The 25,936-nt window shown below is 42.5% G+C and overlaps 1 protein-coding gene across 1 annotated transcript in view; it reads left to right on the forward strand.

Moving 5' to 3' along the window:
• Positions 1 to 22,253, forward strand: part of SCD5 (stearoyl-CoA desaturase 5) — a 159,177-nt gene extending 136,924 nt beyond the window's left edge. Inside the window, exons 4-5 of the mRNA XM_004681171.2 lie at positions 15,610 to 15,842; positions 20,771 to 22,253. Of these exons, the coding sequence (XP_004681228.1) occupies positions 15,610 to 15,842; positions 20,771 to 20,961 (424 nt within the window). The 3' untranslated portion in view covers positions 20,962 to 22,253. The remainder of the gene's footprint in view (positions 1 to 15,609; positions 15,843 to 20,770) is intronic.
• Positions 22,254 to 25,936: the final 3,683 nt, after the last annotated feature.

Below are 25,936 nucleotides of genomic sequence, written 5' to 3' on the forward strand. Positions count from 1 at the left end.
AGAGTTCAAGGAATTCACTGTCAAGGAAAGATGATAGGACAGCTGCTGGTGGACAGGATGGTTCTTTATCCCACAGGGCAAAGTCTTTTCCTGATGCTCTCATTCTCTAGGAACAGTCTGTCCCTTTCTTGTAATCTTTTTTACAATCTTCAGTCAATGTTTGCCATTTTCTAAATGTACATCTTACATTTTTCTGGCCTGGTTTATTCCTGGACATTCTGTAATTTTTGTTGTTGCTGTCAGCAGCAGGAATTGCTGTATTTTTATCATGGAGAATGAGAGAAACAGGGAGTGGAGGTACAGACACCTCTCCTACCCCCTAGATACTCCATCACCCCAGGAGCTGTCAGGCTGCCCAGACTCTTCACAGAATGCCAGTGGCGACACACTCAGAGGCCATGTCATTGAGGTTGTTGCCCAAAGGCATGCTGGCAGGAGGCAAAGGACCCAAAGGAGAGTGCCATTGAGATGGCTGGTGAATGCAGCAGTAGAAATTAAAAATTTGCCTTTCTCGCTCCTTGCTTTTCTGAAAAGCAAGGCTTTCATGGATTCCAAAAGTTAAAAAATAAATGGCTGCATAAATGAGCATATAGGCATAGTCTAGAGCTCCATCCCTGCAGATAGGATACCTCATTGCAGAAGGTGTTTTAAGAATCAGGTTTCTAAGGCTAAGATATTGAAATTATAAAGATTAAAAAGAATGAATCCCCAGCAAAAGAGAGACTAATAGAATCACCATCAACCCATAAACTGAGGAAATTCTTGTCAGAAATCAGCTTGGAACCGTCTCCCAGTCCAAGCCACTTCTCTTCACACTGCCTATTTTGTGTAAAACAGTAACAGATCTGTCACAGAGATACAACATGTTGAGATAATATGATTTGTCAAAACATGCTCATTGATTTAACTGAAGTGTGCTGTCTCTTCTGACATTTGACATTCTCTTATAAACCTACTCTTATCTTGTCTTTGCTTCTAAAACAGAGAATTACTAGATGTCCTAACTGTGAAGAGATTTAGAGAAATCATACATATTTTTCTCCCTAAGGTATACAAACAGACTTTCAAATTCTGCACAATTAAGAACAATAATGACAACTTTATAAACTATCTGAGTGCCTCTACTTTCTTCAGTAGACTGAGAATGCAACATATTGTGTGTGATATATAAGACTTCAGGGCAAAAAGAAGGTATTAATTTAAGAGTCTCAGAAACCCAGGTGGTGGCGAGGGGATTTCTGGATCCTTGAAGGCTAAATATTGTCAGAAAAAAAGAGGAACAGAAATTAGGGAAGAACTAATTCAGATGGCCAGACCGAGAGATTTAAAAGTGTGTGATGAGTTCTATTTAATATGCATTAAAATTTTATTTCCTTTGTGTTCATTGAGACTTTGCCCCTTGTTGTATGAATCAAACACCAGAATAAGAGAAGTGATGGAAAACTAAAATCTCAACCAATCAAACTTTGTATTGAAATTTGGGGGCCATTCTTTTTGGAAAAGAGATGATTAACACAGGACCTGAGGTTCTTCAAATTGTCAGCATCTAATATGCTCCTGCCTCCATCGTTATGATTGATAACTCTGGGTGGATTCTCTAAAACATATAAATGGGCAGAACATTTTCTTTGAGGTGATTCCTCTTAAATCTACATTCATATCATTTTACTCTTGAAAATACAAAATTCTGATAAACTCAGTTATCTTGTTTCAAACCTACATTTGCCTTTACAATAGCAATAATAGCTTCCAGATTTTAAAAGATTTGCTACAACTTTCATCATTTATAGATTTCAGTGTTTTGAATGAGTACTATGTACTTCTCTGTGCATACAATCTATGTCTCTTAAATCTTTACATATAATAGAGTCAGAGACTCTGAGAAGTTGACTCAATAACATTTGGTAAATGGCAAAGCTGGAATTTAAACAAACTCTGTTCTAGTCCAAAGCACTGCTCTTTCTACTAAACTATGCTATAATCATATTCATAGAGAATATTATCTTTCTTCTAAGTGCACTTCATCCTGTTGCCTACTTTATTGTATGCTCGATGTTTATGACTGTTCTGACTTATTCAGAATGAGAAATCATTCTTACACGTGAGTCCAGGTTATCTTCAGCTTAAAAATATTTTCATGACTTCCGCTTGGGAAAAGTTAAAACTGTTATCTCCAACCTGCCATCTCTCTTGATCCTTTCTTCCTCGTACTTCACTCCCTAGCCCTGCCACTCACCTCACACTTAAGGCTGTTCACCATACTATGACTTTGCTCCTCTCTTTATCTGGTCTCTATCCTTGCTACTTAGTGTAGGGTTCCATAACTGGCAACATCAGTATCTCCAGGAACTTGTTAGAAATGCAGGATCTCAGGATACAACCAAGCTCCAAGAAACCCAGTTTCATAGTGATAGACTGAGATGACTCCACCTAGAATGTTCTTGTCATGATACTCAGCTCTTGCTCTTCCTTTTCCTTTTTATTATTATTTGCTTGCATTTTAAAACCATAGGTTTATTAGAAAAGGAGAAAGAAAAAGAGTCATCTGCATAGTCATACGTGGGCAGGAGAGCTACCCCTCCTGCTTTGCAAAAGGAAATTTTTTGTGAAAAGAAACACCTGCACAGTCACAGTTGTAAGAGCTATTCCTTATTATTAACTTTGAAGTATCATTCTTTTGCATCCTTGTTGGTGTTATGACAGTATAAGGTATACCCCCGCCATTTAGTCACATACGCTTACACCACAAAAGCCCATACAACCCTCCATCATAGCCTCTTATGATTTTCATCCTTCTCCCTCCCCCAGTGAAAGCCTAACATCTGGTTAAGTGTCCAGGTTTTAACGTTTGTCTTTGTCCTTAACACTTGGTTTCTCTATATTCCACATATAAGTGAAGCCATCAGATATGTATCATTCACCTTCTGGCTCAGTTCACTTGACATAATTCATTCCAGCTCCATCCAAGTTGTAGCAATGACCTGAATTTATCTCTTTTTTTTTTTTGATTGCTGTCTTACTCATTCTTTAAAACTCACCTATAGGAGACTTTTAGTGCCTTGGCAGTAGATGTGGTGTGAAGCGTGTGATCTATTCCTTTAAATCATATACAATACTGTAAGCCAGTATTGCCAATTAAAAAAGAAATCTCACTTCCAGGATGCTGAAGTCAGCCCTCTGAACAGGAAGCTCCCACACCACTTTCAAGGAGGCTGTGAGATCTAACTGCACATATATGACACAGATTTTGTTCATAGACCCAACTGTAACAATATAGTGCAGCAGACTTCAGAGGTAGATATGCCCATTCAGCTACTTCCAGTAAATCAAACAATAAAGAGACAATTATCTAAACTAATGCCACTTTCAAAACTTTTTGATTTTGGAAAATAAGTTATTTTTCATAAAAATGTACTTATGTTAATACATTCATACTTTATACATAATATTTTATGCGTCTATGTAATGGTATATGATTAACAAATATTAGCATTTAATAATTAATCAAGTAATAAAATACATTTATCAGTTTTAATTTCTGTGCATGCAGTAAACATTGATAGATGTACTCTATAGAACAAAAACTCTTTGAAGTCCTCAATTTTATATATATATGTATATGTATATGTGTATATGTATATGTACATGTATATGTATGTGTATATGTATTTTAAAGATTTATTTATGCATACAGAACTGGGGTACAAGCCAAAGGTGCAGGGGCAGTGAGAGGCTTCACCAGAGACAGAGTGGGGAGCAGAACAGGCAGATGGATGAAGTACACTGCTGAGTGGAGCAGCGGGTGAGACAGGAGAGGTCTGCTGTGCCATGTGGATCACCTCTGGGACTGGGGATCGAACTTGCACTGAGACGGCTGCATCTAGCTTTCAGTGCAGCATCCTAACCCATTGTGCCACCAGGGAGGGCCCTCAAATATATTTTTTAAATGTACAAGGCTCCTAAGAGAATCTGAGATCCATACTGTCTTCAAGTGAGCTAAATGCCCCGCTACATCAGATCTATAGAACCATAGGCAAAACTCACCTTCAGATTTATCATGTTAATGTGAACTAATCCACTTTCACTATAGTATGGTATAGTATAATGATATTATATATATAGTATAGTGTACCTCTCTCATTAGACCCTAAGCTTCTCGAGTATATTCGTCTTTCTATTTACTGAGACTGATGAAAAAGCCTAGCCTCCCTTTGAGTACTTGGAAGAGTGTGTCCACTTTCCAGTCAATAGCACACCAGATAGCCTACAGCTGAGAACCAGCTTTGGGGGTGATAATTTATGTATGATGCTGAAGTACTCAGCACATGGATGCCACTGGCACTTAAATCCCTTCCCATATGTTTCAGCAGCCTGAGGTTCTACCTCCCACTGCCCACTCGTGCATGGTCTCATCACACCAACATTAATTTTCAGTAGCCGTGTTGCCTCTGATTCTCAGAGGCACAGTGAGAAGACTACCAAATTGTAGCTAGTCTAAGAGGCCATTTGGCTGTCTGCTGGGAAGTGATCTGGGCTGGCTTCAGTGTAAGAGGAGATCAGGGCTCTCTCCAACAACACAATCCCAAGTCTGACCAAATGCTTTCATAGTTAGCAATTACAGGCAAAAACAGCCATGCAATTCACGGTTAGCTGGATAATGCCCTTTCCTGCCCTTTTGGGTACCCCCCCAAAACAGCACGCAACACACAATACAGCAATATCAACTTCCAGTAAGCAACAGATTTCTGTTAGTGGTTGAGCAGAGGATGTAGCAAAGCCTTAGGTGATGCCATTCTGAAATGTATGTGCTTCTAGCTAATCCACATACCTCAACCACCTATCTGACTAGTAAAAATTCATTTCCCATATCCTAGGTGATTGGAGAGTAATACAGTTGAAGCCTGTACAGACCTCTGGTTTGTGGACTCAGAGTTAGTTAAATGCTAGCTAAGCCTGCCTAAAGTGTGGATTCCTGACCAGGGTGCACCCCCAGGGGGAAAACTAAAACACACATACCTCTACCTCATACTGTTGATGTTGAAGTAGCTTCATGTAGACCCCAGGGAGTCTGGCAAAATCATTAAGTTCAAACACATGTAGCGTTGTGAAAATTAAATGTAGTGGTGTCTTGCCTATCTGAAACTCAGCTATCAATTTCACATAACTGGAAGAAAATCAAGAACCTATAAAGAAACAAGAGCATCATAGTAGATACTGAGTGTCAAACTCACTTTATGTCGTGAAATCCTCTAATATGCACGTTCTACTTTCTCCCTCCATAGATATTTAGAAAGAGAAATATCTTTGAAATATATATATATAAAGCCTAATAGTTTTGCACTTTGGGGCTCTGCATAGGAGGGGCCCTTTGGATCTCACACAGAGCCTGTGTGTCCCCCACTTGCACATAAGTGAAACAAGCTCAGCTCTTGATCTTACAACTATTTACAGAGTAGGAAAAATAAGGTTAAGCTACTGACAAACAGTAGCAACAGCTTATCAGTGTGTCTGAAAGTAAAGGGGGAACCAATAATAGTCAGCAAGTAGATATCAGCTCTCAGCTCTTCCAATGACTGAGTCATTGAGACCAAGAAATCTTCACCCCTTAATAGACTCTGGACAAAATAGAGCACCCACTAATGTTTCTAAAGCTCTCTTTAAGCCCGACACCTATTGGGCACCCCAGCTGTCTCCCAGATCTCCTCTGCCCTGGGGTTTTGGCCCACTTGTTCAGCCCAACTCTCTGTGACTCTGACTGGCTTTGAGCTGGCCTGTTCCAACAGCACTGTCATGCCAGCAAGCACAGGGCAGTTTCTCTAGCGGTTCAGGCAGATGCATAAAGGAGAGTTCTGGAGGCTTTGTCAGGCTTTAATGCTCTTTCTACATCAATTGTAGGGCAAGTGTGTGGGTTGGCAAGGCAGGGAGGCTGGAGCGCCAGGAGGCAGTCAGGCCTCCCAGCCCCTGGTAAATCTGCTCTTTTCTCTTTGGTCTCTCTCTGGTGATACACCATGGTCCTACCTCTCTGGAGTCATCCTCGCATAGCCCTCTGCCAGAGCTCTCTCTGTCTCTGAGTGTTGCCATACTGATAGCCTTAGTCTTCAGGCTCAGGGGTGCCCACTTACACATGCCCACACCATACTTCAGGTGCCCACAATCAGGCAAGCATGCTCTGAGCCCACGCTCCCAAGTGCCTCCTGCATTCAAGACCACAGGTGATAGCCACAGAGGCCAACAGCGTAAAAACCTAACTTTTCTCACTTACTATACAAGCATTCTCCTCAATCTTACCTGTGTGTGACTCCTGCCTTGGTATGCCTCTGTTGGTGCTGAAGCACCACCCATGTTCACCACCCATGTTCGCAATCTGGAAGTTTGTATATGATGGTGGGGATTAGAGGAAGAAGTGGAGGGGGAAAGGAACAAGGGTGGGAGAGGGGAGCTGGTCGACAGTCTTTCCCCATCCTCCCAGAGGGAGTATTCCGAGGCGCCATGATCCATGTGGCCTCCTTGAGGATGGTCCCGCTGGGTTGAGATAGCAATAAGCGACCCACTTAGTAACACTCACCTAGGAGAACCCCAGCCACCCCTGCTCCTACATTCTGTTTCCCTAGTACTGAGCCCCCCATAAGACAGTGGCACGTAATTAAACCCTGCCTTCTGACAAACATAGGCTGGAGACACTATTCAACATCAGAGAAAGGTCCAAGTTTTGTTCCATAAATTCTGATTAAGAAATCAGAAAAATGGGTAACAGTTTCTATGTACAGTTAAAAAAAAAAGTTGCAGGGGGGGTGGGAAAAAAAGTTGCAATAACTGAATGTGTCTACCCTCTGCTCTCAGGAAAACTCAGCTATCTCAAACGATTACCTCCTTGGATCTTCACAGCACAGTTGTATTGAAGGAACATTGAATAATTCAATAACCACAGTTGAGAGGAGATTTATATAGGTAGACTTTCTGGAGGAAATCAATTTTGAGCTGAGTTTTGAAGGCCTGGGGAACTCTGGAAAGATAGTGACGTTTGAATTGAACTCACCCCAAAAATAAGCTAAAAACTCATACACAGTCGAAACAGTCTACTTTTGGGTAGTAAGGGAGACTTATATTTGTTGAAAACAATTGCTAACTAACTAAGAAGGACAGAGAAAAGCAAAGACAGACAAAAAGCCCTAGACAAAGAGACCCAGAATCACCTTAAACAATTTAATATCTATAGGTGACAAGTTCTAAGTATAAACCCACTAGGAGAGTGAACTGATCTAATTGCTTTTGCCAAAGACAGATGGGCCCTCACCCACAAGTCCATCTAACCTTGGAAAACAGTTCAGTGGCCCCTGGGCACCTGCTGTGTTAATGGGCATTTTGTGTTCAAGAAACTGTGGTTGATGTGAATTGGATCAAGACAAAGCCTGCCCTCAAAGAACTTATCTACTTACTATGATGGAATCAAAGCTTTGGAAAAGAGGGGGGAAAGCCTCTGAACTTTCCTTACAATTTACATGCATGGGTGTTTTCTTGAAGCACTTCATTGCTAATGAGGTAGGAATAATGCTCTTTGTGTTCAGATTCTGAAATGATTGTATTTATCTTTTGGACCGATGTTTAGTGAATTAATGCAAGCTGTTTGTACAAAGACAAATTAAATTCAAAAGGTTGGATGCAACTAACCTCCGCATTCAGACCTCAAAAGCAAACAAAGCTGAAGGCTGAGTGAAAAGAAAAATGTGTCTTTTTCCCACTGCACTGTTAGGTTCCAAGGCAGTTGCTTTTAAGGAGCAGCCATTTGCCATCTCTGCTTCCTCTGTGGGAATGGAGAGGCACCCAGATGAGAATTATGCAGCTAGATTGTCCAATTAAAAGGTTTCCTTCTATAGTAATGCTGCTCATGAAGTCACACAGGGGGAGTGATGTCAAAATTAATTGAGGGTAAAGCTAAATCTGGAGTGAATAAGACTTTCAGAGACTACTTCAAATGCAATAATTTTGACCTCTTTCACTTAAAGACACTACTGCAACCCTAGTGAGACAAAATCGAGAGCAAAGCAATAAAGCCCTATTTCAACTTTAGCAATTCAAAATCTCTTTAGAAGATTTTCTAAAAAACTTCAGAGTGACCCATAAATGGCCTTCTATATTCAGATCTACATTCACACTAATCACAGTCTACCTCCTTGTGGAAGATGCCAGAGGGCACAAGAAAGCAGAGAGAAAATGTTTCATTCATTTACAAACTGCCAGAGCGTATCATCTGTCTTCTAAATAAATGTTTAGTAAAGCATCTAGATGATTTTGCCTGGCCCCCTACAAGATGCAAACATCATCTGGAAAGTGGATTTCTGGCTAAGCTTTAAGTGGAATCACAAAAGCAAACATGTTTAATCAAGATGCAAGTGACAGCTCATTGCTCATCATTACCATAGACTGGAGAGGCTGGAATTTCTCTCGTCCATGGTGGAGTTCACTGCTTTTCACATTTCCTCAGGCTGGCCTTCCTTAGAAATTGGTGATCATTTCCCCTTCCTTCATGCTCTACTAGATTTCATTCTCAAGTTCTCATAGGACACCAGCTCTGGAACTCTGTGATTAGGGTAGTCAACCAACAGGAAATGCTTGCAGATAGACATAGAGCACAGCAATTTACTTTTCATCTAAAGAAAAATGAGAATTTTAAGATATTTATCACACCCAAGATATTTTTTAAGATAAAATCTCAAATCCTTTCTTCTCCACTGAACAATTCTGGGTCTCAAGACAAGATAAAATCTCAAATCCTTTCTTCTCCACTGAACAATTCTGGGTCTCAAGACTTTTTAATATTTTAAATTCTCTTGATTAGGGGATCCAGTCTACTGGAATATGTTGTGACAGGAACTTTGCTAACACTATGGAATGAACGCAATGAGGGACATAGTAGTTGTGGAGCAGGTTTGCAAGGCAAGACTCTGCTACTTGAGTGGAAATTCTTGTGCAATTTATTGATATCATATAGGCTAGTAAAAGCTGATTGTGTGACAATGGTGTGAGGAATAGGATCCAGAGGTTGGGATAGGAATGGGGCAAAGTTTTATGAGGGACAGGGAAGGGGACATCACGACCATGGGCAAGAGACACTTGTGTCAGCAAAGCATGATGCAGAGTTATCCCGAGACCACCGTGGAGAGAGTCACGTAATCAGGTCAACAACAGCCAAGGCATCCCCAGGCCCCCTCCTGCTACGAGCTATACTCTGTAGGTAGTCAAGAAATGTTCTGCTGTAATTTATAGATAGCAAATAGGTCACTATTGCCTACGAGTGGACAGCTTATAGGAACCCTCAGGAATGAGCATATTTTTCATAACACTGAAGAAGTAGAAATGTCAATGGCCACATCGGCATCTGTGGCCAAGGTTAGCATGCCCTGGAGCACTGAGATGTATGGAGGTATTTGATTGTGTGAAGATGGACTTGAGTTAATGCTGAAAAACATCTTTCCAGTCATGGTACTGGTGTGATGAGAAATTGATAGGTGGTGGCAGTGGTTTACAACATCTATTATGGATGTGTTCTTACAAGCTGTCACCTTGAGGCTGTAGAAAGTTGCTTTAGAATTACCTGTGATATGAACTTGACTGCTTTGGGTTTTGTGGTTTTGGCTTAAACATGGGGGTTTCTGTCTGGTTTTAAATCTGTGGAGGAAAGTGACTCTTCCTTAGGTCATTCTTGAAGTCATAATAGCCTTCTCTAGCTCTTAACTCTATTTCTCTCCCCTGATGATTTTAGCATCTTTTCTTTCTTTTTGCTTTTTTTACATTTAAAGAGTAAGTTTATTAGAAAGAGACAGGAGAGGAAAAGACACTTGCATAGGAACAAGCAGGCAGGAAGAGCTGCCCTGAAAGGAACAGGTTTGCAGGGAGAGACCTGCATGGTTGCAGGCAGGCAGCCTTCGGAGAGTGGCCTCCCCTGAGGGAGGTCAGTGCAGAGAAGTCCCGGCATGGTCACGGGCAGGCAGGAGGCTGCTGCCCCGCAGAGAGAGTGGGTAGAAAGAAGCCCCTGCAAAGGCGCAGGTGGGCAGAGGAGCGACTGCCTTAGCATCTTTTCTTATCCCATGATCTGAGTGTTCAGAAAGGCAAAGAGAAAAACTGTCCCAAATCAAGACCAAACCTATTAGTTGTTAATCCTAAATATTAACAAAATCTTATCATATTTGGCAACTCAGAGAATGACCAAGAAGCTTATGCTCAGGAAACATTCATTTAAAGTGGAGTAGGAAGTCTCACAGCAAAACCTGTTTGTTGGAAGCTGGGGGTTGATGTGTCCTGATCAACATGAAGGTCTTTAATCATGTTGTTGGGGTACATCTACAACCCTGCCTTAGCGGCAATCCAGGATATAAGCATCTAATGAATTCCAAATCAGACTGCACATTTATTGTATGGTTTGAGCTGGGGTTTTGGGGGAATCCTTGGCATCCTATCTCTCCTATTCTGTGCTTTACTGAAGTCACTCTAGTGTTCTTTAATTTTCTCGAGAAGCGAGAACTTAGAATTTTTTAATTAAGTTAGAGTAAATAGTCATTTGACTTCATCTATGGGTTTTGGAAGCTGTTATTCAAATGAAACTATGACTTCAAGTGTAGCCAATTTTACTACAGGATAGTAGCTATAGACAAGAGCTAAGTCCCAATGCCTTGTAACCAGCCCCAAAACCGTCAGGGGGTGGGGTGGGGAGGGAAGTGCACGGGATTATGGTGATGGCACACGGGTGACTTGGTGATGGGAAACCCGCGGGGATTACAATTGAGATGGAAAAAAAATGTACAAAATGATGTAAAAAAAACTGTTATAAAAGAAAAAGAAAAAGAAATGCTGCAATGGGGCCCTCCCTGGCAGTGAGTTAAAGCATAGCACTACAAGCTAGCTAGCACTTCAATGCGAGTTCGATCCCCTCCCCAGAGCTGACCCACATGGCATGACAGACCTCTCCTGCCTCACCCGCTGCTCCCCTCAGCAGTGTACTTTGTTCATCTGCCTGTCCTGCTCCCCACTCTGTCTCTGGTGAATCCTCTCACAATCCCTGCACCTCTGGCCTGTACCCCAGTTCTGTATGAATAAATTAATCTTAAAAAAAAAAAAGCGGTGTGACCTAGGGCAAGGCAGCTCCCTCTAACAGAGGCAGTGTTGCAATGGTTGAAAGATCAAGCACTCTCATACTGAGAGATCTGGATGACACATCTGTATATTTACACATGTACTAGTTTGCTTTTGGCTACCCTATAGACAATCTTGATTCAATGACTTGTTCTAGAATAAGGCATCAATGATAGAGCCAGTATAGCTTGAGTGACTCAAGCAAACACCAAGGAGCTATCCATCCTTCTGCTCTGTCAGACTAAGAGGTCAGCTTTGTTTCTCAGCCCACAAGACAGTTGTAAGAGGTGCTAGAGTTGCTGTCAGAAAAGAGAAGTCACCTCTCACTGATTGCTCTTTCTATTGTCAAAGAAAATATGCCCTCTTCTTTTTTTTGGGGGGGGGGGATACATACGATATGGTGTTTGTTATTTCAACCATTTATAAGTGTACAATTATGTGATATTAAGTACATTTATAATGTTGCATAACCATCTTATTTTTTATTATTCCCACCAATATCTCTCCATCCACTAAGTAATCATTCCTGTTTATCCTCCTCCTTCCCTCCAGCTCCTTGTAACTTCTTTTCTATTTTCTGTTACTATTATTTTTTGGATACCTCATATAAGTAGAATCATACACTATTTGTCCTTTGTTGTAGCATGTATCAAAATTTTCATTTCATTTTATGGCTGAATAATATTCCATTATATGTGGGATACAATTATTAGTTCAAGCCCTTGCTTTCCACTCATGTGTGTGTGTATACATTCCCCAAGAACAGGAATTTTGTCTGTTTTGTCCAAACAAGTGCAAAGAAAGTACTTGGCACAGAGTGGACAATCAATAAATTTGCACTTTGCAGAAGAAAAACCTGAGGCTCAGCATGATAAAATAATTTACTCAAGATCACAGAACCAGGAAGTGGCAAGTGTGGGTGGTTAAATGTTCTGCAATGCTTTACAACATGAAAAAATTTAACAAGAAGATGAGCATTATGAATGGTTCCTCTCCAGTCTTTCTCCCTACCACCAGGTGAAGAAAGGAAATCTTTGAAATGAGGAAGAATTAAGTGCTGGAGGGTTTGATGGAGTTGCTCTGTGGACCTTAGGTTAGGGTGTCAAATTTAGGTGTTATTTAGCAAAGGAGACAGGGAGCAATCTCAGCAAGGGCTGTGACTGCAATTAAATGGATTCCAGCTGCCGGAGGGTGATAGAGCACAGGGAAGGGATTTGCTGAGTCCATTTGAAATGGCTGGAGAGAATTTTTACCCAGTTATCATCATCAAGAACCATCTCACTGGCAGTCCCAGCCAGACTCACTGTGCCCCCCACTGCCAAAATCCATCCTCTTTCATCCATTGTATTGAACTCACCAAGAGGAATCCTAGCAGACCACAGGAAGAGCAATCAGAGAACAGCCCTATAATTAGATCTGCTAAAGCTTTGTTGAAACCAGAGCAGTAGTTTGTAAAGAATGTCTGTTTTTGAGATAGAGGAAAGTTGGCTCAACAGAGGTTGTGCTATGAGGTGAAACCTGGGCCCCTTAGGAAGTTCTCCCACTTGGAAAGTCACACTGCTGGCATTCCTTCACAGGGTCCCACCACCTCTGGAGAGTGGAGCTTCTAGAAGCAGAGGCCAGGCAGGCAGGGGGCTTCCCGAAGCAGCGCAGAGAGGCAGGATGGGCAGGGCGAATGGAAGCCAAGTCCTGCATGCAGAGATAAACCAGAGAAAGTAGATTCCTTAGGGTTGGGACAGAGCACCAGCCAGTGCTCTCAGGGGTGGGGGGGACACTGAGACTCCTCTGAGTCATGGGCTATGTTGCAGGAGTATGTTTGCCCAAGTGCCTTTGAACAGTCAAGTGAGAGAAGGTATGTGACTTGCTCCGTCCAGTACTAGCACTGAGTGTGGCATCAATACTTGTGTTTTTCTTCTCCTTATTCCTTTCAGGCTGGGGATGAGGTGAGGCTCTTTTCAAAGGTACTGGGCTACAATCCAGAGAAGGGAAGAAGCTGCTTAATTTGCAAAATGCCTTCTGTTAGCAAAGTTCAGCAACTCCCTTTCTTCCTCAGAGATACAGCTGAGCTGCTGTGGCAAACTTTAGGCACTGCCCCACCCCCCTTCTATTTTCCCTTGGGAGCCCCTGCCTATGCACATGTTCACCCCCTTTCCCCAAAGCCCTTGACCAGTGCCTGCGTGCTTCACCCAGATGCCCTCTTCTGGTGGTGCTCCATGCCACCCCTTCCCTACTGCTGCCATTTCTGGGAATTGCCTTTGCCTTCATGAAACCGCCTCACCTAAGGCTTCACCCCTCCCAGGCGGCCCCTTGAGGCCAACAGTTGCCCCCTATGAGGATCTTTTTCCATTGGGACAACTCCTAAGGGTCAAGCAGCCCAGAATTCCCCACTGGATCTCTGAAATTCATTGTGACTGAGCTTCTGCCTTGGCCCAGTCCTGCCTTCCTCACTCCTCACAGGCCACTCCACACCTCCAAAGCCTTGGACACATGACTCTAAGGAGCCCAGGCTAAGGCCCCCAGTCCCTCCAGTGGGTGGTCTTTGTCCTCTGACCACAGCTCACTCATATGACCTCTCAGGTGCCCTCTTTCCAACAACCTTCTCGTATACCATGACTGGAAAATGGATCCTGACGGCTTCTGTGTTGTACAATAGGAAAAGTTACTGTCGGAACCAAGGCTTCTGTACAACTAGCAGTCCACAAAGCACAGTCACATATATGGTTTCATTGACGACACAATATTATGATGGTCTTGGAATTCATTCTGCCTAGACTTGAATCTTGGTCCTACTATGTATTAGTCTTGTGACCTTGGGTCAGCTACATAACCTTTCTGTTGCTCAGTTTTCTCATCTATAAAGTGGGGGAAATAATGAGCCCCTCCTGCCTGAGTTTTTGTTAGAATGAAGTGAGTGTATGTAAGTCTCAGAGCATTTGTGACACAGCAAACACAGTGGTATACGTTAGCTACTAGTGTTTGATTCTCACGAGAATATTGTAATGAACACCCTCATGCCCCACGCCGTACGTTCTGGCCCCCTTTTCATTCCAGCATTTGCTGTGGCCACCTGATGTAACCCAATGGCACCAGTAAGTTGCACAGCTACACTGTATATTTCTTCCTTCCTTACCACCTCCATCTGGGATGCCCGTGGCATGTACCCAGCCACGCACGCTGGAAGTGTACAGGGGACAACCCTGTACACTGTATCCCATGGGATACAACCTTGTATCCCATGGGACAACCCTGATGAGGGAGCACTGGCACTAGTAAGAAAATGGCCCCTTCTTGCATTCCTCTGGAGAAAATTTCTGCCCCAGCAAGATCCAAGATGCGTGCAGCTGCCCACAGCAGCTGGCTCCTCGGCACAGTTTCCCTCTTCCCCCCACCCCCACCCCTGCCTTCCCCAGTAATTCATATCTCTTAACGGAGCCTCCTTCCCAAAATAAACTGCCCACATATGAGCCCTTGCCTGTGTGTGCTAGGAGCCCTTTGCCTCAGGGCTTTTGTGCACATGGAGTCTTCTGCCTGGAATCCTGCTTTTGGTGACACCTTCTAACTGCACCAGAAGAGAGTGAAAGACTAAGTAGAAGCTTCCTTTGGCACACAGAGTCAGACCTGAACTCAAGTGAGTCTTCTGCCACCCAGTTCATGCACTTGCGTCCTAGCAGAGGCCTCCTGGGGAGGAAATCTGTGTGAACGGGAGGCTGTGGGCTCCCATGTCTCAGCCCTCTGCTGTCCCTGCAGGGGGTGAGCAGGGTTGCATTGATGGAAGCCTGGAGCAGGCACTGTGTTGCAGCTGTCTTTGCATCTCCACCCTGGTGTATAGTAAAGGGTTCAGTAACTATGTGTGGGACAGACAGGCCCAGAAGTAAGACTTTTACCATGGATGATTTATTATTAATGATTCCGTTTTATGTGACCATGGCTTTTCCTATACTTATTGTTCATTTTTTATGCTGCTTTGGAACATAAACTGTGATGGACAGAGAACATTTTAGGAAAGGGATTACTTACCCTTTTTACCAAGCTCTGTTAGTACAGAATCATGTGCCTGAAAACTATTCAAGAAATATTGAGTAGCTCTTGGGATTATTCAAGAAAATCCAATTACCAGGTTATTGAGGAAAACAGTCAGGAGGTGCTGTCTTAGAGTGATGGATTGTAAAACAAGTACAGTTCTAACAGAACACGGGTTTTGCCAGCCCAATGTGACTCTTTCAATGTTGAGATTATGCTTCCTATGACATTCTACTGACAATTCCCATAACATTTTATCTGTCCTAATTCTCAAATTTGTGTTATCTGCCTAGACCTTCTTAGATACAGACGGGTGACTTCTATGTCCTGGTGTACAACTGGTTGGTGCTTGTACAGAGATAATTGAAGGTGCTGATGGCCAGTGTGCCTGACTTCTCCTGTGGCGCGCCCATCCTGTCGCTACTGGTAGAGCTCCTCACAGCATTATGTTTTGCCTTCTAGGTACTACAAGATCTCTGTGGTGCTTATGTGCTTTGTGGTCCCCACGCTGGTGCCCTGGTGCTTCTGGGGAGAGAGTCTGTGGATTTCCTACTTCCTGGCCTCCATCCTCCGCTACACCATCTCCCTCAATGTCACCTGGCTGGTGAACAGTGCCGCTCACATGTATGGAAACCGTCCCTATGACAAGTACATCAGCCCTCGGCAGAACCCCTTGGTCACTCTGGGTGCCATTGGTGAGTAGGGACCTGAGAGCCTATGGGGAGAACAGCAACTCAGATTTCCTTGACTTATCAGTGATTTTGCAGCATCGGTCGAAAGAGATAGTGGCTTGAAGTGGAATGAACATGGCCTCTGAGGTTAGAATCCTGGCTCTCGGACAAGTTCCTTAATATCTCTGATGTAAAGTTACATATATATATGTATATTGACTTTTCTCTCAGACTGTCCTGGTTGCTCTAACTTCAGCTGCTATATATATAAATACAAACATATAAATATATGTATATATATATATATAATATATATATACACACACACACATATATATATATAATATATATATATATGATGAACCCATCAGATATTTATCTTTTTCCTTCTGGCTTACTTTGCTTCACATAATCCCTTCCAGCTCCCACAAATGGCATGAATTCATGTTTTTGATCACTGACTAGTATATATATTTGTTAATTTCTCCCCTCAGGCATAGTCCCCAGAGTTCTCCCACCACCACAGCACCTATGATCCATCACCATAGTCCCCTGTGCGCTCCCCTCCCGTGTTGACCCTTCCTCAACTGTATGCCTCACATCTATGATCGGCTTGCAACTTTAATCTTATTTCCTGGTTTGTGAACCCATCAGACATTTATCTTTTTCCTTCTGGCTTATTTTGCTTAACATAATTCCTTCCATCTCCATCCATGCTTTCGTCTTTTTGATCACTGAATAGTATTGTATTGTGTGTGTGTGTGACAACTCTTTGATGTACAGTTTTCTCATCTGTGAAATGGAAACACAATGGCTACCTACAGGGATGTTGTAAGGGTTAAGATGCTGTATGTAAATTGCTTGGTACAGTCCCAGTACATAGTAGGTGATCATAACTAGTTGCTATTCAGTACATGAAATTTTCTAAAGGAGTAGCAGTTGGCTTTTCTCTCAGACTGTCCTGGTTTCTCTTGCTTCAGCTGTCCAGTCACTTAGTTGTTTGAAGGCCTTCAAACAGAGAAAGGGGAAGAAACAAGATGGCATATCTGGACACAAAATCATTGAGAACGAGGTCTTGGAGTCTGATGAGTGTAACAAAGCTCTGGTTTCTCCACTTACTCTATTTGGCAAGTTTTCTGATGCCCCTATATCTAGTGTCCTCACCTATGTAGTAGGGGATAATAGTAATATTTACTCCCCTCCCAGGGTTGTTGGGGGGTTAGATGAATTGATACATAGTGCTTACAGCTGTGCTTACATGAAACAAGCCTTCAGTGATGTTGTTTTAATATCTGCCATATGGTCTTGGGCAAGTTTCTTGTCCCTTCTGTGCATTTATGTTCTCATTTAAAAATGGAGATGATCAGAGAAGCCAGCTCAGAGGCATGAGAATTACAGGAGTTAACACTCATTAAAGCACTGAGCACAGAGGCTGGCACACAGTAAGGGATTATTAAATGCTAGCTGTAACTTTATAGTTTTAGCTTTGGCTTCCTGGTAAGCGAAGTGTTGAACACAGAAATCCAGCCCAGAGTGGGAAGTTCTGACTGTGCAGGAGAAACAGTCTCTGTGTAAGTGAGCAGTGAGTTTCCGCCACCATTCCTTTAGGGCCCTCCATTTACTAAGATAGTAGGGTCTTACACTGACAAAATCAATATAAGGAGGAGTAAACAGCAGATTTAGCGTGGGATAATTGGATGCATAGGGGAAAAGGGCCTTGGAAAACAGAAGGCATTTCCTGATTGTGCGATTACTTTCTCTTCCTCTCACCCCCATCTTCTAAGAGAACTATATTGAGGGGAGTCACAGTCATGTGGACTCCAAGATCAGAGAGGAGAAAGGACAAGATGGATGTTAACATGCTACCCGGCCATAGTAGGCCAGGGGCCCCAAGTGATGTGACCGTGACATAAGCCTTGGATTGGCTTTTTAAGTCTACTCCAGTCAACTCTGGAAACCCAGGACACTTCCAGCTGTTCAGTTATGGGGAATACATGTGTAGTTCTTCATGCCTGTTTCTGAAAACAGGGAAAAACTTTTCCACACTGTATTCTGATCCAGGAGAATCATTTAAAATAAAGTGAAGGAACAGAGTAGAGAAGAACTCAATTAAGAAGAAAATTGCAGACCACAGACTGATAGAGCAGAATCCTTCAAATGTGGTCAATAGCAGGACCATGTGATAGCCAGTATTTCCTTAAGAAGTAAAAATATTTACTATATGATTCAGCAATTCTACTTCTAGATTTATACCTGAGTGGGCTGAAAATATAAGTCCACACAAAAACTTATAAGTGAATGTTCATAGTAACATTATTCATGAAAGCTGAAAAGTAGATACAATCCAAATGTCCAATGAATAAACTAAATGTAATGTGGTATATCCAAACAAGGGAATACAATTTGGCAATAAAAAGAAATAAAGTATACAATACCTGCCACAACTTTGAAAACACTGTGCTAAATTAAAGGAGCCAACAACATAGTACTTATTATATGAGGTCATTTGTATGAAGTGTTCAGAGTCAGCTATAGAGGTTTTCCAGAGAAACAGAAGCAGTATAAAGATATAGATGTTTATCTTTTTCTGTCTGTCTGTCTATCTATCTATCTATCTATCTATCTATCTATCTATCTATCTATCTATCTATCTATCTAGACACTATCTGAAGCTAGCTGCAGCCACTTCAGTCTGAGTTTGATCCCTGGCCAGGGAAGTGACCCAGCTGGCACATAGACCTCTCCTGTCCCACCCACTGCTCCCCTCAGCAGTGTGCTTCATCAGTCTGCCTATTCTACTCCCCACTCTGTCTCTGGTGAATCCTCTCATGCCCCTAAGCCTCTGGCCTATATCATAGTTCTGTATGCATAAATAAATAAATCTTTAAAAGAAAAGATACATAGTATTCTATTGCTTTTGTGTAGCTATAGATATAGGTGTAAATTTAGATACTGATTTATTATGAGGAATTGGATTGTGTGATTCTGAAGACTGAGAAATTGTACATCCTGCAGTCTGTGAGCTAGAAATACAGGAAAATGATGGGATTAAATTAAGTCTGAGAGTCTGAAAACCAGAAGAAAGAAAAATAATGTAAATATCAGTCTGGAGACAGGAGAGGATGAGATAATGTCCCACTTCAATCAGTGAATCAGGTCAAAGGAACAAATGCTTCTTTATTCCACCATTTGTCCTACTCGGACCCTTACCTAACTGCATCATGCCCATCTTCATTGGGGAGGGACAGTCTACTTCACTGGGTCCACAGGCTGAACTACTAATCTCAGCCAAAGGCAGGCACAAAATAATACTTGATCTGGTCTGGGCATACCTCGGCCAGTCAAGTTCATACATAGATATAACCACCATAAAGAAAGTCGTAATGCAGGGAAGGATGGGGAATGTGTGGGGAGTTAAAGCTAAAGAATGTGGGGTTTCTTCTTTCAGTAATGAAATGTTATAAAGTTCATCTTGGTAATGATGTACAACTATGTGAGTACAAATGGTCCCCAACTTATAACTCAAAATTGTTTGACTTTACAATCGTACAAAAGCAATATGCATTTAATAGAAACCATACTTTAAATTTTTGTCTTCTTCTGGGCTGGCTGTAACTTATAATATGGTCTTGTGATACTGGACAGCAGCAGTGAGCCGTGGCCCCCAGTAAAGCTTGGTGTGTTGAGATATTGAAGGTAGGCTGAGACTTAGACTAAGCTATGTTAGGTGACCTGCAGGATAGTGGACTGCAGGATTTTTCGCTGAAGATATTTTCAGTTGTGATCGACTTATCAAGACTTAATTCCATTGAGCTGAGGATGATCGGTAAACCATGAAAGTATATCATTGAAATAAGTAAATTGTATAAGTGGGTTATATGTCAATAAAGCTGTCTCAAAAAATAAAATGAAAGAACCCTGAGACCACTCATGAAAACACCTTTTTAAAAAAAAAATAATAAAGGAAAACTCATTTACTGGAGAGAAAAGTATATTACGTATAAATAGATTTTGGGCATTTAAAGATCCAACACCTTAATTTACTTGCCAATCTGAACAATTCCCACATATCCCATAGCTATCCAAAGAGTCATCCTTTGCTCACTCCAGTCCACAGAGATTATTGTCCTTTTACTTTTATGATTAGACATCAAAATGACGATCCATTATCAGCCACTTAGCTTTCAACTTCAGAAAAATAAGCATTCATCTTAAGAAAACTAACCCCCATGCATTCCTCCCTGCTTTCTTTACGCTGGTTAAATCTGTGCGTGAACTTGGCCGGCCAAAGGGTGCCCAGATTCAGTACTGTTTCTGTGTCTTTGGGTGAAATTAGTATTTCAGCCAGTGGACCCAGTGAGGTAGATTGCCCCTCCTTGATGCAGTGAGGTAAGGCTCTGAATAGGACAAAAGGTAGAGAAGGAAGAATTGGTTCCTTTTTCCTGATTCACTGAATTTATGGAACTTTGCCTCAAATCATACAGAAAAACTAATCTTGGGACTTGAAGCTGACAACTTTATTGCTATTTCTCTGTTCACAACTAGAATGCTTCTTGAAGGCAGGACTACATATTTTGTCCCCCACCTTACATCATAGTGGCTTATGTTGTGGACTCTCAATAAATGGTTTAAAAGTTGTGTGGGCTAAAGCTTAGCATTGTGAGGCTGTTCCACAGCCACTGCAGCATGAGTTTGATCCCTGGCCAGGGAGCTGACCCACCTAGCACAGCAGACCTCTCCTGTCCACCCGCTGCTCCCCTCAGCAGTGTACCTCGTCAATCTGCCTGTTCTGCCCCCCACTCTGTCTCTGGTGAGTCCTCTCACATATCCCCACCTCTGACCTGTACCCCTGTTCTTGTATGCATAAATAAATCTTTTTTTAAATTTTTTTTTTTAAAAAAGGTTGTGCAGAGAGGTGGTAATTGGATGATTTCAAGCTCTTTGTCTTCCAGGTGAAGGCTTCCACAACTACCATCACACCTTTCCCTTTGACTACTCTGCAAGTGAATTTGGCTTAAATTTCAACCCAACCACCTGGTTCATTGACTTCATGTGCTGGCTGGGGCTAGCCACTGACCGCAAACGGGCAACCAAGTCCATGATCGAGGCCCGGAAAGCCAGGACTGGAGATGGCAGCGCTTGAACCTGGAACCGCCAACCAACAAGTCAGCCACTGACACCTCGGTTCAAAGCTTTTATTACTATAGTTCTGTTCATTGGATTGTGGGAGGGGTAGAGGGTGGGGAGGGAATGGAGTCTCTGTGGTTTGGGAATTTTTTGTTTGTCTCAATGTCAAACTACAACTCTCAATGAAAAAAATTTTAAAGTCAGTGTAACTATGATTTAACACTAGAACGTGGACATGTGATTTAACCGCTGTAGCTGCAATACGTCAAACATACATTATCATGTGCTTATACATGATGTTAACCCTGACAGGATGAACAAATTTAATGTTCTTTCAGTATGATTCAGGAGAGCATTTGTTTTTTTTCTACCAATGAAATCAGCATCATTTTTAAACACAGTATCTGAAGGAGCAGAGAGGCAGGGTATAAGACCAAAAAGGAATTTCAGTAGTAACTAAAGACTGTTTCTGTTTTGTAATTATTGTGCGTATGTTTTTATTGTTGTTTTTTGAGTAAGCTGATTGAGAACTTAAAAAAAAGAGAATACAGGAAATGGCTCTCTTATTTTTTTGCCCTGTTTACAGCTTGTTAATGCTCCACTGTCTTTGCTTCAAAAGAGATCTATCCGTTCACTGCCCAGCTAGTTTGTGTCCTGAGCTGTATGCCAGACCACCTATAAATCAATGCCGGTGTTTGATTTTGTTCTTTGCCATTGTCATTTTACAGGTATATAACAGACATGCCAGACATCAAATTAAGCTCAAATGAAGCTCTCATTTAAATGTTTAGACACCCAATTTATATTCTAATTGATCCCAGCCACTGGTGCATGTACTTTAGCTACTTCTGCTAAATAAGCATATTAATTTTCCATGCCAGATCATCAGATCTTAATAACCAACAGTTATCTCTCTAGAACTCAGTGTCTACTAATGTTTCACCTGCATGCAGCCTTCATTGATTTTGCAGCAAAATATAAAGTAATCATTATGTAGCTTTCGGATTAAAAAAATTCATGTGTTAAGTTGCCTTGTAAAGAGCATGTGGAATTAATGGGGCAGGGTGCCCTTTGTGTTAGATGTTAGAGCAAAAGAAAGACTTATAGTGTTGGCAATGGAGCACTTCAAAAATAGGTATTTTCAGGAAAGATGTAGGATTTAAAATTAACATTTTTTTTGCAAAAGAAGTGATGCCAATAGGAGATTGTCATAATGAAGTTCTTCATCCAGCAGGTGTTTAACTGTGTTATTTTGCCATTAATAATGTGTAAACTATGAGTGATTTACAATAAATGATTATGAATTCATTGGTGTTCTTGACTGAATACTTTGTTGCTGAATACTTTGTTTAAAGAATGTTCTCTTAAGGATCTGTGATGCTTCCTCATACCTGTGACTCATAATGGACTTGAGCTCTGGACTCACAACAGCCCCTCACATATAGTCTCTTCTGTCCCATTTGCTTTAGGCAGAACCAGCAGGAAAGCCAGTAAGTCTCTTCTGTCCCATTTGCTTTAGGCAGAACCAGCAGGAAAGCCAGTAAGTCTTAATTTTGATGCAAATCCCCAATGGTGAGATTCCCCATTTCTTACCACCAATGTCACCTATACTGCTTACACTGGATAAAAGGGAAGCTCTACTCCTACTTACCACCCAAAGGAGTGAAGCACACCTTCCTTCCCTGAGCTGCCAGGCCTGACCAGTGGTGAATGGAGGTATGAAGATATAATCAACGCTCATTCAACCCTGCCTCTCTCAGCTTTACCTCTGTGCTACCTCAATCTGCCATCCTTGCACAGAACAGCTGTGCCCTGAGATAAGGTGCAGACTTCTTAGCCTGCCTGCACTTGAGGGGACTCCAGCCATTGGTGGATACCAGAACAGATCTCATCTTGTAAGCACCCTTTGGATATGTCTGTGGCATTTTCCAGCTGCTTCATATTTTAGTCACATACTAAGACCTCACAGAGAGTGTTAGTGGGAGGTAGAGTGTATTCAAAAATTAAGTCTGCTTCAGCATGACTACAGTGGCCCTAATTGGGAATGTTTATGTGAACCTTTAATCCCTAAAAATACTAAACTTCCTTGCTTGTCCATTCATAGAAAAGAATATGTTTGAACAGCTATTCGAAACCTCATAATAGGTAGATATCCCATCCCCCCAGCAGGTCCAAATAAATCCAGAGCCTCACTCCTCCAAATCTGAGTGTTTACCTTTATTTGCAGCCACCCCCAGGAATGGTTTAGAGGGGAAGATGATTTGAATGGAGGTATGGGTGAGGCTCAGATCATTCTAATGCCTTTCATATTAACCTATCCTGCAAGTCTTAGTAGCATCTAAGGGTAGAAAGTAGTTATGGGAATAATGTCCCAAGCCTATCTAAGGAGGCCTGAAGAGGTTGTACAATTTCTGAAAGATTCCATTTAGCACTGGGGAATGCCCTCTGAATTTTCACTGTTTTAAAAGCATCCACCACTTATGGGGATTGAGGAGAAGCATGCACAGCTGAGAATCTCAAGTGTCATAGCTATGTGGACTTATCTGGCCTGCTGAGTACTGCACCCCTGGACACCAAGATGGAGCCAGATAACCAGACACTGGGGCGTGGGAAGAACAACCTCTACTCAGGTTTTGCTGTTAATCAACTGGTTGCTGAAGGGTAGGGTATAAGCACCAAGTGTGTCACTTTGACATAAAGATTATTTCAAATTGAAAGCATTTGAAAAACAGCGCATGCAAGAAGGGCATTCCCACTTCTCCATTCCTTCTGAGGTAAGGGTCCCATTGGAAGGATGCCCTGTCTGTGCCGTGAGGAAAGCAAGGAAACACTCTCACCCCAGAGATGGGGAACCGAGGCGGGGTGAAATCAATACAAACAAAATTTGTTGGAAATAACCCTTATCTTCTTGTGCATCCTGATAAATTTTACTTTTTCACATTACTACTCTCTCTTCAACCTAGTTTATAAACATTTAAGTCAAACACTTTGGGTGGGGGCGGTCTTTATTTTGTTGTAAAGTCTTCCATGGACATAATGAAGATGGTACAGGTTTCTCCAGTTAATCTGATTTAGGTCACCTTAATTCTTAGGCCCAGACTGACTGTGGGAAGGTAAAGCCAAAGTTTTGTCTCCCTAACAATGGTCCTGACCTCTCCAAATTTCAGTGTCCCCTTCTCTGAGGGAACCCAAAGGCAGTGGGTTCCCCTGCCTGGCCTTTGAGTGGGGAAGCTCCAGCATGTGGCAATGTCCAATGCAGCAGGCCTTGGCTGGTCTCTTCCATGACCTGCTGAACTGCCAGCTGCCTTGCAGTATTTCCATTGCCATCAGCAGACAAGCCTACCTTGCAATGGTGTGTCTGCTTCCATCAGCTTATTTTCCTTCTGATCAGGAGCTGGGATAGTTTTGTAGAGAGAAAAGTTTGCAGTGAATGGATGAGAATGAACTTTGGGGTTTATCTGTGAGGTTCATTTATCTGGTTCACTCATGTCCCCAATTACAGAGCAGAACAAAATGCCAGTTGGGAGGGTCTCAGTGGATACTCATGTGAAAAAAAAACATGGAAAAAAGAAAATAGCCTCACTTTCTCTTTAAAGATTTACTTACTTAGGCATACAGAAAACAGGCCAGAGGTGTGGGGCAGTGAGAGGATTCACCAGAGACAGAGTGGGGAGCAGAACAGGCAAATCTACTGAAACACACTGCTGAGGGGAGCAGCAGATCAGGAGAGGTCTACCGTGCCATGTGGTCACCTCCCTGGCCAGGGATTGAACTCGTGCTGTAGTGGCTTCGGAGAGCTTCATAGTGAGGTGATTTAGCCCGTTGTGCCACCAGGGAGAGCCTGGAAATAACCTAACTTTTATGATCCCTTTCATTTGTTTGTTTCTCCATTTTTAGTTGAGGGTTTTAGTCAAAATCCTTCCCTTTGCTTTCCTCCATGTCAAGGAAACACTATAAATGATCTGGAAGTTCCTCTCCTGCTTCCACTTGTGGGCCGTAGAGTCCACCACAACCCCAAATGTTCCTGACCTCTAATTTTGCACCACCAGAATCAAGAGGAAGGAAAACTGGCCTCACCTGTAAGGCGACCCTCTGAGACCATGGAGCCAGCTTCTCGTCTCCTGTCCCCTCCCATGATGCCTCTGCCTCCCAAACCTGGAAGTCCAGTAGGCCTTGTTCTACCATGATTTCCTCCCAGGAATTGAAAAGCAAATGGCAGCTGACAGCAGATAGCTAGCTAGCTGAGGCTCTGTCCCGAGAAACCACCCTGCCTTAGCACTCTGGACCTGCAGTGACAATGAAAAGAGATGACTTTGCTTTCAACCGTTTGTCCATACCCCAACAAATCAGGATGTATTAAAGGTATGATTCCCTCCTCCCCCTTTCAGTCCTCTGCAAAGCAGCCTTTCATGTGTCATTGAGAGAAATCTGAAGCTGCTTTTTGATAGAAGCACCAACTGCTGACAGTAACCGGGTCCCGCTGGAGTGAGGTGTGGTGGTGGTTTTTAAATATCTGGATGCACACAACGGGCACAAAACACAGCCACTGCCTGGGCTGTCTGACAGCATCGTGTGTGAGAGTGTGAGCAGGAACTTGCTGTGGTCACTGCTGGAGGATGACCTCGGTTAGCTGGGATGTGCAGCTTCTCAAAGCAGAAGTAGCAAGCAGGCTTCTCACACCAAGGTTGAGGAGGGGTTGGGAGATCCGGATCAGTTCCTTTCTGGCCCTTCATCTGCTGCCCATGAATGGGAGAAAGGCTATTAGAGCCCACGGGGCTCCCGGGGCTCCCACGACTTCCTTCTCTGCACTAAAAGGCACTTAAGCTCCCAGCATCATAAAGTGCTTATTCCAGGTATGCCAACCAATGAGCACATCTGTTTGCGCTGTTCTCTACAGCTCCTGCTGGACTGAGCTATTTGTAACACACAGGATTCAGATTCTTCAAGACTGGCTTGTTAGAATGTGTACACAATTATACAGAATCAATCAA

The sequence above is a fragment of the Condylura cristata genome, unplaced genomic scaffold (assembly GCF_000260355.1).
Source record: "Condylura cristata isolate star-nosed mole 26May11 unplaced genomic scaffold, ConCri1.0 scaffold00012, whole genome shotgun sequence".
Lineage (NCBI taxonomy): Eukaryota > Metazoa > Chordata > Mammalia > Eulipotyphla > Talpidae > Condylura > Condylura cristata.